The 16,773-nt window shown below is 39.4% G+C and overlaps 1 protein-coding gene across 4 annotated transcripts in view; it reads left to right on the top strand.

Moving 5' to 3' along the window:
* The window catches only part of LOC103534901 (mono-ADP ribosylhydrolase 2), an 88,795-nt gene that overhangs the window by 43,720 nt on the left and 28,302 nt on the right, over positions 1–16,773 (top strand). For all 4 annotated transcript variants that reach the window (XM_030447223.1, XM_030447224.1, XM_030447222.1 and 1 more), the window contains 3 exons: positions 4,590–4,667; positions 5,283–5,357; positions 5,991–6,089. In XM_030447223.1, coding sequence (XP_030303083.1) covers positions 4,590–4,667; positions 5,283–5,357; positions 5,991–6,089 — 252 coding nt within the window. The remainder of the gene's footprint in view (positions 1–4,589; positions 4,668–5,282; positions 5,358–5,990; positions 6,090–16,773) is intronic.

The following is a 16,773-nucleotide window of genomic DNA, read 5'->3' as shown; positions in this document are numbered from 1 at the left end:
AACCCTCGCCTTCAGCTGGGGGACATCTCCTGGGAAGGCTCTGACCAAGGCATCCAGGTTTTTCTCAGCTTTTTCCTTTCATGGAGCCTTGCATGACAATCCCTGCCCCTGATGGCAGCAACAGGGTGCCCACAGTTATCATATTGGCTGCACCTGAAATTTCTGTGACAGAAGGTGAGGTCAGAGGATATGCCCTTCTGTCAGCTCGAAGCATGAGCAGGAAGGAGCATCACTTGGTTGACCCCACCTGCAGGAATGAACTGCCTATTCTATTATCCAAACACTTGCAAAAATATCTCTACAGGTTGTTACACCTAAAAAGGTCTGTTTTACCAAGCCATATAAACTTGGGCTCCAGTAAATCTAATCTGTCATAAAGATAGATTAAAATGAAATCTTGCTGGATATAAAAATAACATTTTAAAGTCAAAGCTCAAGAATATCTCCCTAACTTCTCATAAATCACCATTTTATAGGACTTCATTTTCACACATTCTCCTCAGTTTATGAGGCAAAAGAATACCCTAATCATGTGGCAGCCTCCATGCACACCATTACCTGTAATTTTAGATGCCTGCTTGGTTTCTTTCACTCTGGAAATATTCCAGTCATTTTTCACAGTATCATGCTTAAAAAATAAAATGCACTGAACCTGTTTCTTTCATAATGACCAGTTTTTCCTTCTTTAATCTTCTTACAGCTCCCTAAAACATGGTGATTTATCTAGGCTGTGTGCAGGACCCAGGTGTGTTCCACATTAGAAATGACTCAGTAAATAAGCCGTACAGAGTAGCTGGGGAAGTGAATTTTAGAAGATCATTAAAACCTCTTAACATTCAGATCTTACCATTTTTTCTCTTCCTTAGCATATGCAAAATTTTTGTTTGAGCAGTGTTGCTTTATACAGTCAAAAAAAAAAAAAAATGGTGTGGAAAAGCATGGGGGTTTACGAAATATTTAGACAAAATACTTTCTGATTTTTGGCAGGAAGGGTAGGATTGATAGTTGTATTGATACAAGCTTGATTGATAGCAAGCTGCATTGGAGTTGAGCTCAATACAGAGTTGATACATTGGATCTGTGAATATGTTTGGGGAGTTTTGTGGCTGGCTTAAAGTCCAAATGTTTTCTTCATGGGTCACTAAAGGCTGAAACTGATTCCCAGGTGCATTCTACCATGCAACCCCAAGAAATACTTGTTTCAGTAGAACAGAGGGGTGCAGAGCCCAGCACTCCTGATGTGGAGAGTGTCACTGCAGCCACCAAATAAAAATGGATTTCAAAGAACTAAGGGATACTCAGACTTCAATGAGCACTTCAGTGCTTGATGTGCAGTACATAAAAGTGGCCTATCTTTGGTCCATTTATATCATTAAATGTCATGTTTAGTTCATTCATGCGTGATCAATGATGACATTAGTAACTGTTCTCTAGTGTACCATCAGAAACACTGAGTGGTTTCAGTTCTGCCAGGAGGAATGTTAACCCCTACACTCCCAATCTGTGGCTACCCAAGGTGAATTGTGTCCAGGGTGTTACCAAAAAATTAAGTATACTTGGCTGCTAAATAATGTCCTGACTTGGATTCCCAGTACAACTTAACACATAAGTAGCTGTGTTACAAGAAAACTAACACTACTTTGGCCTGTTTAATAATTCTGAGTTAGTTCCCTAGCCATTTAGGGGTGAATTAATGTTTTAGGGATGGCCAGAGCTTTCGCAGACCCTGGAATAATTCAGAACACTGGCTTATGCCCAGTTGCATAAAGCACTAAAGGGCCAAGCAAGCACAGAGAACCTGCTGAGCCTGAGTAATACCACAACACTACTGAAAATTTGCAAGCACGAAGTAGTATAGCATCAGTATCTGTGAGATTCCCACCACTGCTTTTAAACTGAAATGGAGGTGGTGCTCATGCCTCATATCCAGTTTGGGAACAGGTGGGGGTTTTTGACCACTCGGTCTTACACTTTTATTGTTGCTTGGCTCTGATTTTCTTCATATGTCTGGGTTTAGTCCTTTGCTTTATTTTATTCTTGTTAATCCTAAAAATAAATCCATCTTTGGACCTTTGGGATGGAATAATTGCATCTAATATTTGCATGTGAAAAGAAGAAATCTTTGACATGGTCTTGACCCTAAAGAGTTTGAAACTCAGAATCTGCACAGTAATGCAAAATCTCATTTCTACTGCTGAAATGAAAATGGTGGACTCATTCAGCTAGGCAGTAAGCAAAACAAAACTCATGCAAAATTATCATTGTGTATTGCCTGGGTTAATTTGGGATCTGTGCAATGAAATTGCTTTCTCGAACCCCAGAACAATTAGAAAACTGGATATGATAAAAATGAGATTTTAACACAAAATTAGGATCCCATAAGGATAAACTGTGCAGCGCTAGCAATGGGAATGTGTGGAGATGTGCTGAATGGTATAGGTGGTCACTAGGTGCGGCGGCCAGTGCTGATGCTCAGAGCAGCTGTGGGGCCACACTGCCAGCTGTGCCAAAGGGGGGAGCAGCAAAACCCCCCCACACTGTGTGTATCTGGAGTTTGCCATGAGCAACGGGATGCTCTGTGAAAAAACAGCAGTGTGATGGGGCACATACATCAGCCAAGCATGAGGCTCCTTAAGCTCCATTTGTTTTTATTGACAAAAGCGTGTAATTGCTCATCTGAGGCTGGGGATTGATTTTTGCATGAAATTGGAGTAATTCCTCATTGTGGGAGAACAGGTGGCACCTGTGGACTGAGATTAAAAGCACAGGTCTGGGAGCAGGAGGTATTGTGCAGTAGGCACAATAGTATAAGATCACTATAAGGGATCTAGTGGGACAGAGCCATGTATAACTCTCCCACCCGCAGCAGGTAATATCACACTTTATCATCACTTTTTGCTGTCTGAAGGGCTGTATTCAGCCTCTGGCTGTACAGTACTTAAGGCAGAGGACTTCTGCTTCCAGCTTTGTTGGTACAGTTCCTTTTGCAGACATCCATCATGAGGTCCTTCAACTCGCTTTTTGATTAAAGTTGGAATTTTATGAAATTCTGTTTTATTTTTGCTCTGAATTGGTCTGATAGGGTAATTCCTTGTAACTCATAAGACACTGTAACATGCTAGTATGAAAGGCCAACACAGTGGTCCAGCTGATAGCAGTGAGTAGCATTTTAATTCCATGGTAGGGTGAAAAAAAGTTCAGCAAAGGCAAATTTAGCACAGTATATCAGTGAGATATTCTGCTTTGAAACTTGGATTTCTAAATTTATTGTTATGCCACAAAAGAAGTAAGAAGCTGTGCAGGTAATTAAATATTTGCCTTGGGGGATTATTTGCAGTTAATTAAAGCCACACACTTTCAGTGCATACCTTTTCTACAGATTATTAAATTTGGATCGGATGTTAACAACCCAGCTTTCTCACTTATCCATCAGAGATTATTCTTGGCAGGTTCCAGGAGCAGAGTTTTAGAGGGCCATCCGCTGGTATATTTTAAGATTTGCTCTAATATGTCGTAGAAAGGGACAGAAGTAGAGCAGTGAAAAGACTACTGTCGTAGTACAATTTATTATCATGCAACATAGATCTTTTGGAACTGTTACTTAACTATTCTTTCTAGCAGTAATTTAAGAAGTGTTTTGCTCTGGAACACAAATAGTGATTACTGTTACCTTTACTACAACCTCAAGTATCCTCACTCCTGCAGTTTGCAGAAATGCCTGGTTAGATCAGCAGTGATTTTTATCAAGGCTCGAAGAGGGCTCTTTCTCCAGTGAAAGCTGTGTGTTATGCAGATGAGCAGAGCTAAAATGGGTGGCTGTGTCACTGTGATTTCCCAGCTGCAGTGGAATGATGCATTTATTGTGCATCCCTGAGCAAAAACTGTGGTGTGGAAGTTGTCAGACAACATTGTTCAACACAACAAAATAAGGCTGTGGGTTTATGATGACTGCTTATAGCATAGTGTTTGGACTTGTGTTGTCTAATTTAAACCTTGCTGTGCCACTGATTCAGGGTATGTCTTTAGGCAGTTCATTTTGCTGGTGTGTCCCTGAAGAAAAAGCAGTCTAGACCACAATAATGACCTTGAGAGTTCTGGCTTCAGTGAAATGAGGCTAGGATCTGCATTAGGATTTATAGGACTTAACGTTTGTCAAGGTTGTGGAAGTTCAACCTCGAAAAATGCTTGTGGTGTTCTAAATAAATAAGAAATAACTTTGGTTTTGGAGTAGGTGGTTTGTGCTGTTTCTCAGAGCTTCGTGCCACTCTATTCATTAGAAATAAAATGTGCAGTAGTGCTTCTGATTATTCTTACACATCCTTTCTTGCCAGCTTCTCATTTAGGTTTGTACTGCAGGCAAAAAACTGCTCAATAAGTGCATGGATTTTGAAATTGATTTGAATAATTGAAACCCATGAGCATGCTTTTGTAGTATGTAAGTCTGCATTTAAATAGATAGAAAATCTGTCAGTGTATCAGAAATGCCAGATATAAAGGTATCACCTAAGGGCTACCTATGTCTGAAATAACTTCCAGAATTTTCTAGCGTGAAAACTACTGCAGGATTTGTTTGTTTGCTGTTTCCTCAGACTCTCTGAAAGACTGCAAAGGTGCACAAGAGAGTGACCCAGTGCATCCTGTGGGATGTGAACAAGATCAAGCTGAAGGTAAAGTTTTCTATCAAAACTCTTAAAAAGATAGGGATAATGAACCAGCTGGGAACCTCAGTTCTTCCATTTTCAGCATCCAGTGGTTTTCAGCCTGACCTCCCTCTACTGCCTTAAGAAAACGCTCTTGGCTACTAGTAGTTGTGTGCCAGCCAGTTGTGGTGCAGTAATCTCTGGTGTTGCTGGAATAGAAACACATCTCCAAATATGTGGCTTTAACCACATTGATCCTGGGTGCATAGGTTTGTTATTACTGTACTTCTTGTTGTTCTTAATGCCTATGGGGTGATTCTGTTCCCTTTGCTAAGCTGACTGTCAAGTGCAAGCACAGCTCCTATTAGAATCAGTATGTCAAGGCTGAGCTCCAAAAGAAGAAAAAAAAATGTTTCAGGGTTAGTTTTGACCAGCCATTTAATGTACTTACTAACTAGAGTTTGTTAAGTGATATTTTCAAATATAAAATGGTTCCAACATTGTTCATTTAATATAAAGAAAGCAGTATTTTGCTGAAAAGGGACGTACTCTATGTTAGATTTGTGTCCTGTTCTGATGAACTTGCCATTGCCTGCGTGCAGCCATCATGCTAATCTGATTTCCAATGTGTCATCTGAACAGGACAACAGGATATTTCTGCAGAGGAAGAGATGAAAACTGGTGCAGATTCCCAAAGCTCCTTCATGGAAGTACAAGGTACTGCACATAGCTTGAAATCAGACTAAGAATCAAGATTAACAGACAGAAAAACTAATTATTGCTCAGATATTTATATACATATGTGTGTGTGTGTGTATATTGCAGTGTTTATGTTCCCCTTCTTTCTCTATACCTACTAAGCTGAATCTGTGAAGCCACGTCTTACAGTAACTCTAAATTGAGCGTTGAGCAGGGGAATATCTATGGATTCTCAGAGATAAAAGCTGACTTTTTAATGACTGTGACTGTTAGAGAAACAAGTTGACATTGTGTTTCTTATTTCTGATGACAAGCTTTTCAGTTGTGTACATTTGGAGCACTGAATGCCAGTCTAGCAGACCACTGGAGTATGTGTGTCTAAGCCTGTGTCAAGTCCCTGTGACAGCCCCATGCTTGGAGCAAGCCACATGGCTGAATCCAAAAAAGCTCAGCATCTTGGAGGCTCGAGGCTTTGCTGTCAACCACAGCCCTCTGGATTTCCCTGAGAGAGCTTTTGTAATTACCCTTGGGGAAAAGGATCCTTCTCCTCTACCAGTGTTTTTAATTATAATGTCCCTAGTGTGTGTTAATCCTTTTACGTCCATTCTGAAAAGCCTTAAAATTCATCTCCTTTTTATCAAATTTATTCAGAGCCATTGTCAAACCAGGAAGACACAACAGAAGTTGAGATACCTTTGATTCATGATGCAGAGGAAAAAGAAGAAGGAGGAAAAGAAAAAGGAGGAGGAGGTGAGGCTTCTTATAAAATAGATTGAGACAGAGAATGCTGCTTGGCTCATATTCCCCTTTTCAGTTAAAAGGGAAACATGGAAAAAGCACATAGAAGTTTTCTCCTCACCCCCCCCTCCCAAAAAAAAAACCAGATTTTTTTGCCTGTCCTTAAACGTTGTTTTGATATATTGGACTTGGAATTACGTAGGAAAATGAGTGCAAAAAGGTGCACAGTGAGGCTCTAAAGTGACTTTGATGGAGAAAACCAACAATGAGAAAAGTGTTTATTTTAAAGTGCATGAGGCTGATTAAACAACCAATTTGTCCATTTACGTGCCTTCTTGATCATCTTGATCAACATTGAGTGTATTTACAGTAAATGGGCATGATAATTATTTGTGAGGTAATAGAGATTTAGCTAGTAATTAATTAAAGATAGTAATTCTGATTTAGAAAAATACTTGGAAGAGGAACACAGCCTCAGCAACAGTATTTAAAGTATTTAAATTCTTAATAATGCTTTTACAAAGAAATGTAGAAGTATAATTTTAAGTGTCAGATACCTCTGGAAGCCCTCCGTGCAGCTCACCATTTGTAACAAGGACATGGTCATGTAAAAGATTAAGATATCATGCAAATAATTTTCTGATTGTGAAGTAACTAGAAGTTAATAAATATTGGTCATTTGTAGAGAACAGGGATGAATTTTACAGTTCTGAATTAAAATGCAGACATGATTTTTATTGAAAGTTCAGATCAATACTAGCTGTTTTGTCCTAATTATGAACTCCATTTCCCAGCCACATTGACACCAACATAACTGCAAACCTATATTAGCAATATTTACACTTTTCTTCACTACAAACCCAGGTTAATAGAATTTCTCTGCTCATATACAGCTGAACATTTCCTCTCCTTTTTTTTTCTTTTTGTTGCCTATCCAAGTTCAGACTAATCACATCTGTTTATTATCAGTCCTGTTAATACTATCAGGTTTGCGCTTTATTACTGATGGTGAAAACAGGATTGATATAATCCCTACTTCAAATCCAGGTAAGTGGTATTGCGCTACCTCAGGTATAAATCCAGGTTAAATAATAGAAGCTCATTTTGATTGCAAGTACCAAAGTTGTTACATTAACGTCTTTCTAATAGAACTTATTTACATCTTACTTTATGCCTCATCAAAAGCAAGCTGGACAAAATGTACTTTCATTATTTGTACATTTCCTTCTCTTTAATACTTTAGTGTCCCCTACAGCTAGTCAGTGTCATTTAGTTCTCAGTGGAGAGATTATATTTCACCATCTGTTCTACCTACTATTAAAATATGCAACGTTAAGGAATTGGAGGTCATATCAGAAAAGGGTTGTTCTTGGCACTTCTCTTTTTCCTGCCCCTGATTTAAAAGGTTTGACTATTAAGTGATTAAAAAGTTCTTTCCAAACATGGGTAGGAATGTGTTCCTATATGGGGGCTCAGGTATTACTCCTATACAAGACTTGTCTAACCTGAAGTTTGTTGAAGTTTCATAGAGGGACTCATTAATTTAATTGAGCTTTCTCTCAGGTCAGTAGTAAGAGGAGATGAGGTGTTGAGTCTGCCTGCAGGGTAACTGCATAGGTACTCTGTGTAACTTCTTCCTTTCTTCTTCCTTCTTTGTCTTCCTGTCTTTGTCTGTGTCTTCTTCCTGTATAAATACTGTCTTTGGGTCAAGGAAAATAAAAGTGTGCTTTTTCAAGACTTTGAGTGGGAAAGGAAATTAAGACTTTCCCTTGCTTTGCTCCATTTGTATGGGTATAAGAACATGTAAGGCACCCTCAGTGCTTGTCCTGCTAAATGCTTCCAGTTCTGGTGGCCACAAAACTATGTGAGTTTTGAAAATTTGCCACAAAGGTAGATCTGGACAAGAAGGAAGAAAAGGAAATTAGATGATGTTCAGGCTGACAAAATAAGATGTGTTTCCCAAAGAGATTTTCATCTTAATGGAAAGAGATTACCTGGCATAAAATACAGATTTAAGAAGTACCTTTATTTCACATAACCTATGTGCTACCTCATAAACTATTTCAGTTAAATAGCATCCATAGTATATCTAACATATAATGAAATGTCATATTATTGTCTGAGAACACATTAAAAAAACAGTTAAAATGGGACTGTTTGTCCCATTAAAAAGAAATGCATGAATCTTAGGTGGTTTTTGCCTGTGCTAGACCTATATGCATAGTCAAATCTAGCAACTACTATACTCCAAATTGCCTGGTCTTTCTGTTCTACATCTGATCCTTTTTTTGTGTTACCAAGTTCATCCTGGAGTTAAGAGTAGCACATGGGTGCCTCTCTCTTTCTCTGGGAGCCATTAAAATGATGGGAGTTATTTGTTACCGGTGCCATCCCCAGCACTAGAGCTGTGGGAGCCACTAAATGAGCAACAAAATCAAAGTCCAACTTAAAGCTAGTTTTCCCCTTAGTTACTTTGGCTTTGAAGCATGCTAGAAATTTTTTAATTGATACGATTTTCCATGGAAAAATGACTGTTTCTTTCTGGCTTTAAGATGTGTCTCAGTTTTCACAACCTCCTGACAAACTTAAGGTAAAATTTCTGATCTAATTCAGATAGTTTATCTATTTGTGTTGAGGGATTTCAGGGCTTGGGTGGGGGGATCTGTTCTGTACAGCTCATTTGCCTTCATAGCTCCAGGGTCACACCATAGTGCCCATTACTAAGGAGTCATGGACCCTGGTGTTTTCAAAGTTCTGGGGCACTGGGAACCCAAAGGAACAAAGAATCAAAGTCTTGTCAATCTCACTACTGTTTCCCATCACCAACAGCATGAAACAATCCACATTACCCTGAAGATCTTTACAGTGAAAGGCCTGTGTGTGGTTCATAAAAACTTGCTGTTGCTTTTTCCAAAATCAGTATTAAATATAGCAGGTACCAATTTATTTCCTCTTTTACTTCTGTTATTTAAAGTTAAATAATTTTAAGGAGCAACTGTAGAAAGACAAACTAAGGTACTTATTAATTTTGTCCAGTTACTGTAATGCTAATTCTAGTTCACAAAAGAATAATGAAAATATATGTTTCTTGCAAGATTAGGGAATATTCTCAAATCCCTTTATTAAAAAGCAGAGTAAGCAGTGATCACTGACCTACTTGCTGACTAGGTAAGTTCACACTCTCTTAACAGACCATTCCAGTCTCCTAATATGTACGATTGGTAATAGTCCTGTCATGTTGTAATGACCATAGGATCAGCATTTAGTTGTAGTTTTAATCAGCATAGGTTTTGCAAGTCATGATTTTGCAGGACATGGAAATAGAAGTCGTATGTTTATTTGTGGGAATATGTAGCCATCTCCTCCTCTAAGCCTGCTCTCTCTCCCCTTCATATTTTTATTTCCTATCTCTATCTTCCTTTGTCAAGATAGTAGATATGATTATTTCCTTTACTGATCATCTCTGGAAATTTCTTAACTCTTTGGGGATAGGTTTTCTGTCAGGGAACTGGAATATGAACAGAAATAGTCGTTATTTCTCTGTTGGCTCTCTTTAGGCCAAAATATTTTGTCTTATTGTGCTATTTGTAAGATGATTCAAGCTTAACATTGTGTTTCTCCACCCAAGAAACAAATTTAGAAGTGGTCAGGTTGCATCCTCCCTGGGCAAAGGACACATTTATTTCCCATTGGACAAGTCCAGAAATATAGAAGCATAGTGTTGCTGAAGCACTATGAGAGGAAAAAATGCCATAATTAATGCCTATAAAAAGGATATTGTAAAGTATCCAGGGATTTAGCTTAAGAGTGGGACACAGACCTTACAAGTAGTGTTTCTGTGCTGCTGCATCTTAGCCTGTTTGAGTGCCATGTTTAGGGAATTGTACTGACCATCATTTTTTCTGTATGAACCATGCAATGTTAAGGTGGGCTGGGGGATGTTTCACAGTTTAAATAATTTGCTGTAAGTTTGAGTTCTCCTTGCTTTCTGTTCTTTCTAAGCATGTTTTTGCTCAATAGTCTATTACATCATTACCTACGTAACTCTGTAGCTACCATTTTGTCCATTCTTCACATAAACAGCTGGATTTTCATGTCATTTACCCATGCTTAAGCGAGTGAGATAATTTTATGGCATAATCTTGGAGAGAATTAAATATTCCAGAAGATGAAGGATGAAAGCTCTCAATTTTTTAGAGTTTCAGTTTCAGACACGTAAATGATTTTACATGCATTGGTACAGTTGTAAATAGTGTCAAAATAATGACTTTTTTGATTTGACATTGTGGTAATAGATAAACGAAATACTTTTTGAGAAAGATCTTTTCAGACAAATCTGACATCTTTATTCTTGAGTCATGACAATTGTAACTACCTTTTATTTCTTAACAGAACTTCTTTTCAGCCTCAAATGGAGATGGATGAGACATTTTGGAAATAAAGATATTGTAAAAATCTTCGTTATATATCTTCAAAAAGCTATTCTATTTTTGCTTGGAAAGAAAGAATATAAAGATATTTTGGAGTGTTGTGACTTCTGAAGATCTAGTATAAAAGCTCCAGCTTCTTTTATATAGTTGCCCAAAGAAAAAAGCAATAAATATTCCGAACCAGGTACAGTGCATTTGATCTTTGATAAAAAGCCATACTAAATGGAACAGATGACATTTTTGGGGGGAGGTAACAGAGTAGTCTGTCCCTAAATATGAAATATATCTTTAAAATCTGCTTCTGTCAGGTGTTGATGTTTGACAAAGAGAAAAAAGATGCACCTTTGAACCTTTTGCAGAAATGCTGGAAGTGCTGTTGAACCAGAAAATTGCCAATGAGTTTTTAAACTTGTGTGTCTATAGCTCTAAGCTATAATGAGAGGTGGACTGTTGCAACGCAAGTAGCTGGGAGTAGTTGGAGGGATGCAGTGACTAGATTATCACTGGAAAGTCAAAACAGTGCCTTTATCCAAGTACACCTGTAAGTTTTAAGAAACCTCAGCATACATGCTTTTATTTTCTTGAGAATTTTACAAAACTCAAGCAGTTGCATTATCAGGCAGATGAGGAGCCTTTTGTGAACAGGCTCTGCTTGCCAGCCCACTGTGGTCAATCTGTGGTGGTCCAAGGGCTGTTTGGTCTACATCACCCAGCTCAAATCACTTGGCTCTTCTGAAGGCATCATAGCTGTGGCAAAAAAGTATATACAGGTAATTTCTATGCCTTGTGGAAGCAGCAAAGGCCATAAGTGTAGGCAGGAAAAATAAACCTTTCGGACTACAAAAGATTACTTTTGGAAGGAGTGGCAGCATTTTTCCAAATTTGCAAATGGTATCTTGAATTTCACGAGCACACTTAAAATGTCCTGCATGGGTATGGAATTGGGGCAGCTCTGTTAAAAGCTGAAGACAGGTGAGACAGACCTGCCTGTGATTGGCTCTCTGCGAGCATGTTCTGGGCTCCAGTTGGATGTTGCAGCTTGCAGAAGAGGAGTGGGATTCCAGTGTCCCGTTCCAGTGTCCATGGTTATATTTATGGTGGCTTTGCCAGTTCTGAGCTGGGAGGTCTCCATGATCTTTTATCAGCACAGGGTAGTTGCTGGCTGCAATTGCTTCACTTATGGTGAAGAATCAGCAAGATTATTCAGAGCAAGCATCACTTCTGTGGACCACATGCTACTGCAGGCTGCCATTACCAGTAGCACCATGGGGATAATGGGGTTAGCTCATTTCCTAAGTATGGGATGCTGCAGAAATGTTGCAACATTAGGCAGCACAGGCTCCCCAAAACTGATGTTCCTCCCCAACTCTGAGAGAGGCAGCAAATAGGATTCAGAGCCCTTCTGGGCCTCCCCTAAGGGTGCTGCCTGGGCTGTGCTGAGCAGCACTGTGCATTGGCAGAATGGGATGGTGGGATGGTTACTATGCTGTCAGTAGTCTGCTCCAGATATTGATTTCAGTCTCCATGGGGAGCAAAAAGTCTTATTTTTTTCCCTGCCACAAAAGGAACCTGTTTCTTTCCATTGCTCTCTGTATATCTGATTCTAGTCTCAATGTATGCATAGGGTAGGTGGTGGAAGATCAACTTTAGGTTTTAATTATTTTTCATCTCTTTCAATGACAAACAATATCTGTCTTCTATGTTCTTTTCTAATAAAAAGTAGAAAATTTAACAAATGTTTCAGCTTAAACATTTTGCCTGCTGTCACAGTCACTTTGTGTTATCACGTTTGATGGCAGTGTACAAGACAAAAAGCTGAACAGAAAGAAAAAAAGAAGAAAAGGGAATACTTTAACAATTATAGTGTTTAAGGTTTATTGTGTGTATTTGATTGCTGTCTTCATTTCGTTTTCAGTAAGCAGAATAGAAATGCTATTACAAATTGGCAATTTTTATTTCATTTAAAAATATCACCTCTTTGTTCTGGAAGTGTGGAAAATGTGGCCTTTGTTTAGTTTAATTAACTCATGTTACAGTACTGAATTGAAACACACTCAACATTATATCAAGTAAAACAATTTTTAGAACTCTTTTCCATATCCAGAAAAATAAAAGCAAATTTTTAAAATGCTAAATCTTCTGAGAAGCTAGAGGAGAAACTGAGTATTTTTAATGGAGTATTTTGAAGTCCCATTTAAATTTTTATTTTCCAAGGTAGAAGTGCCAGAAAACAGAGTCATGAAATCCCCCTAAAAAGCAGATGCTACGAAGTCATTCTAAGCCCCTGTATATTTATAATATTATTACATGATGTCACATGTTTTGCGCTTGTGAGTTACAAGGTTAAAAGAGCATAAAGATGCTAATAATACCTTCTTAGCATATGAAACCTGGAAAGAAAATGGAATCAATATTTCATGTGGTGGTGTCCAGGTCTGCTAGGGTTTGGTTTAACTGAAATCTCCAGAGAGGCAGTGGTGTCTTGATGGAAATGAAGCATCTCTTTCAAATCACCTCAAATAACATCCAAGGAACGAGTGAAAAGAATTTGAGAGAGTCTCTAAAATCTTAGAAACTTTTTCCTGCAACATACTGGAAAAGTAGAACTCACTGGCCAAGGACTGCACTGTTACAGATGGCATCATAGTTAACAGTGTATCTGGAAATTATCTTTAGCACCTCCAGAGAAATGGCACCATTTTAAATATACTCTACAGCTGCAGAGGCATCTGTTTGAACAGCGGGCTTAACTCCTATTTTTGACAGTATGAACTTCAGTCTCAAATTAGAATAGGTCCAGCCATCCAATGGGGTGTGGGGAGCTACACAAGAAAATAATTTCATCCCTCATGGCCAAACTTTGTGTTCTTGTGCCCTGTCTGCTGCAAAAAGGAGGCTTCATTTTGTAATCCACTGTTCAGTTTGGGAATTCTATCTTGTTTATAAAGTTTGTTTATGATGGAATATGCCCAGATCCAACTGAACTGGCTCTGTGAGCTTGACATTCCAGGCTCCCTCTTGCTTACATTATGTATGGATGTACCACGCTGTCCAGGTTTTTGCACTATTTTATAGCTGTTTTGTAAATGCAAATGGACACACATGCTTAGGGCAGCAGAGAAGGCACTTAGCCAGTGATTTTCATGGGGCAGGGTGAGAGGTGTGATCATAACTAAGTGTGGGGGGAAAAAGCGGGTGGGAGGTGATTTGGGAGAACTGTCTCTTATTTTAAGTATTAAACAGAAACTATTTCAATAAAAGTGGCTGATGTCCTAGGATCAAAACATACCCTTGTTTGTTCTGGTGGGGGAGTAGGGGAACAACACTGTCACTTCTCTGTCAGTGGCTTTATTGCTGAAGTTGTGCCCAATGGTGTGGGTGAATTAACCCTGTTCTCATATGAGAAGTGTGGTATTTACTCACTCTGCATACTATCAGGTGGGTCAGGAGGCAAACATTTTCATTCATCTCTGCTCTTCACAGCTCTACAGTGTTGGCTGTGCTGGAGATGTGTGCTGTGGCTTCAGTGGTGCCCTTGCTCCTGGCACTTGGAAAGTAAGGGCAGATCTGTACATGGAGGGGCATGGAAGATGCATCTACAACTTGTAAAGTGAAAGTTACCTTGATAGGGGATGACCCTGAGATTAAATCTGCTTCTAATTGCTGCAGTTCCTGAACAGGAAAAATCCCACCCGGTCTCATTCATACTTCTGAGGCAGGTATCTTTATACCTCTGGATCTCCTCTTCCTTTTTTCTGCTTGTTAGTCATAATTTTTTGGCAACAAGTTTTCTGTCCCCTCACCTTTTCTTAATGCAGTTGACAGGTGAGCATTCTCTCAAGCAGATCTTGCCATCTGGGACAGTTTTCCTCTCCTTGGTTGGCTTTCATAACATTTCACCTCCAGATGACCATGTGAGGTAACCACCAGTATACATGGCCTATAATGTTAACCCAGCAGTCCCAGCTGACCCTGTCTGTAGTCACCATGAATTTTTTTTCCAGGGAGGAGGCTGGCAATTATTTTGCCTTCTACATCTCTGTGACTGCAGAGATGTATCTCGATCGTGCAGTAGTGGTTATCTGAATATATGGGTACAGGACTGCAGATCCTTGGGACTTCTTGTTACTTATCAAGAAGTTCAGCTTCTCTTTTTTGGGATCTTACATGAGTTCTGGAAGTCCTTTCCTGGAGAATTTGTGTGTTCATAGCTGCAGTCAAACCAGTCCAGCAAAGCAGGTGCTCTGCATGATGCAATTTGAGTTCTTTGAGTTGCAGCTATAGGCAATCTATGGGCAAATGCAAACCCATCTGATTTTGTTTGAGAGATCCAAGAGAAATATGAAGAGCACTGAATGGCATTTTCTATTAATTACTCGTATACTTGCTAGAGTGCTTCGTGTAAGTATTTCACTTGTAGCTTCTGTTCCTGAGGTTTACCATGCATAGCTTTCTGCAGCTAGAAAATTTCAACCACAAAACACCCTTTGTCATTGTTTAATTGCTACAGGGTCTTTACCCTGAAATGTTGGGACATGTAAGCATTTTGTTTCATTATATCTCTGCAGATGTGCAGCCTTGTTTGTTCATTGTTTGTTTTCCGGTCACTAGTGTGAAGGGCATAGCTCTGGCAGCAAACATAGCTACCACAAAGGCCAAAAATGCCTTTATTCCATTTACAGCATTCCTGTCAAAAAACACTCGATACCTACATTATTTGACAGCCCTTGAAAGACAACATGTTTACACGTTAAGCATTTTCTCTGTGGTGGAAATAAACATTCACTAAGAGGTTATAGCAGTCTTACCTGGATAGAAAATCAGTTCAACTGTGTTCTGGATTCTAAGGAGAAAAAGTCAATAATCTTTTCTCTACTGCCCTCTGGTTACAGCTAACAATGGTGGATAGGGCTTCAGGGTAGCAAAGTCACTATCTCAGTGGGATAAACCGAGATTCCCAATTTAAGGCAAAATGCTCTCATGGTTGCCAGGTGTTTCAGTAAGTTAAAACACATATACCCTGGATGTGCTTGTATAATCTGTCAGCCTGAAATCTGGCACAAAAGCATGAGATGAGCACAAATGGAGATAACTCAAAATAAGATGCCACTGTGCTGAAAGATCAGTACCTAACTCCAGCAGCTTGATTCAAGGAAATTAAATTGGATGATTCTTCCAGCTGGCCAGGCAACAGGGAAGATTGTCAGAAAAGCTCACAGACTAAACAGGGTGAGGGTGAGCAGGGCATTGTCTTAGCACTTGTCTGGCTCTGGAGTACCCAAAGTATGGCACCTCCAGCTCAGAACCCAAATAGTTTGGAGGATTAAAAAAAAATGAGCAGGACATGTCTTTCAAGGGTAGAGCAGCTACACTGCCTTTTGTTTTGCTTATTCCTGAGTGTTAGAAGTTCTTCACAGGTCACGCTTTTTTGTTGACGGTAGCCCAACGTGCACTGGAAGACTGGAACGCACTTTTCCTTACAGCTGCCTTGCAGGGCTCTCTAGGATGTGAGAGTAAGGATTTGACCCCTTCCAGAATGGAGAGGAACTGAAACCCAGCTTTATTTTCACTGTACTCTGATCAGCAGGGTACAAAGGCAGTGGTAGGTATTGGCATGGTCCTTCTTCCTCAGTTGCGTTTGGATGTTTGTGTCTGCTGCTGTAACATCTCAGTTAAACAGTTGGCCCTGGCTCTTGTTATCTCACCTCACAATGAGATGAGACACCTCCCAGTGTCTTTGGTGTGGTTCCTGTCAGTACACCCAGTCCTTCCTTTGGATACCTGGAGCTCCTTGCTGGTGCTCACATGGGTCTGAAAAGCTCGATCTCCAAAAGAGACCAAAGTTTATGCTCTCATTTTCTGACACCTCTTCCTTGGGACAGTAACTATTAACTATTTTACAGTTCCTCATACATGAATGTAGCTAAAAACTCCCAGTGGCAAAACTGGTGCCCTTTGTGGATTTGTATATGTTTGCACTTATAAACCTGAGCCTTGAACTGAACTGCACGGTCCTCACCAGATGAGTCAGTAACCACACTGTGGTACTGCAGCACCCCACAGCATCATGGGCCAGCTGGAGCAGAGCTGCTTTTTATTTAAGTGTTCAAGAGTTTGTATGTTTTTAGCTTGGTTTTGAATCTCCTGGTTCTCTGACATGGGCAAGTTTCCTTAAAAAAATAAAAGAAAGAAAAGAAAGATGTCTTTTAATAATGTTTCTAATATTGATGGCCTCCAGCATTATGTAGAAGGTGGAGGGAAATAGA

This window comes from Calypte anna, chromosome 3 (genome assembly GCF_003957555.1).
Source record: "Calypte anna isolate BGI_N300 chromosome 3, bCalAnn1_v1.p, whole genome shotgun sequence".
Classification (NCBI taxonomy): Eukaryota; Metazoa; Chordata; class Aves; order Apodiformes; family Trochilidae; genus Calypte; species Calypte anna.
The sequence above is the reverse complement of the archived record's forward strand: the minus strand, read 5'-3'. Positions and strand labels throughout refer to the sequence as shown.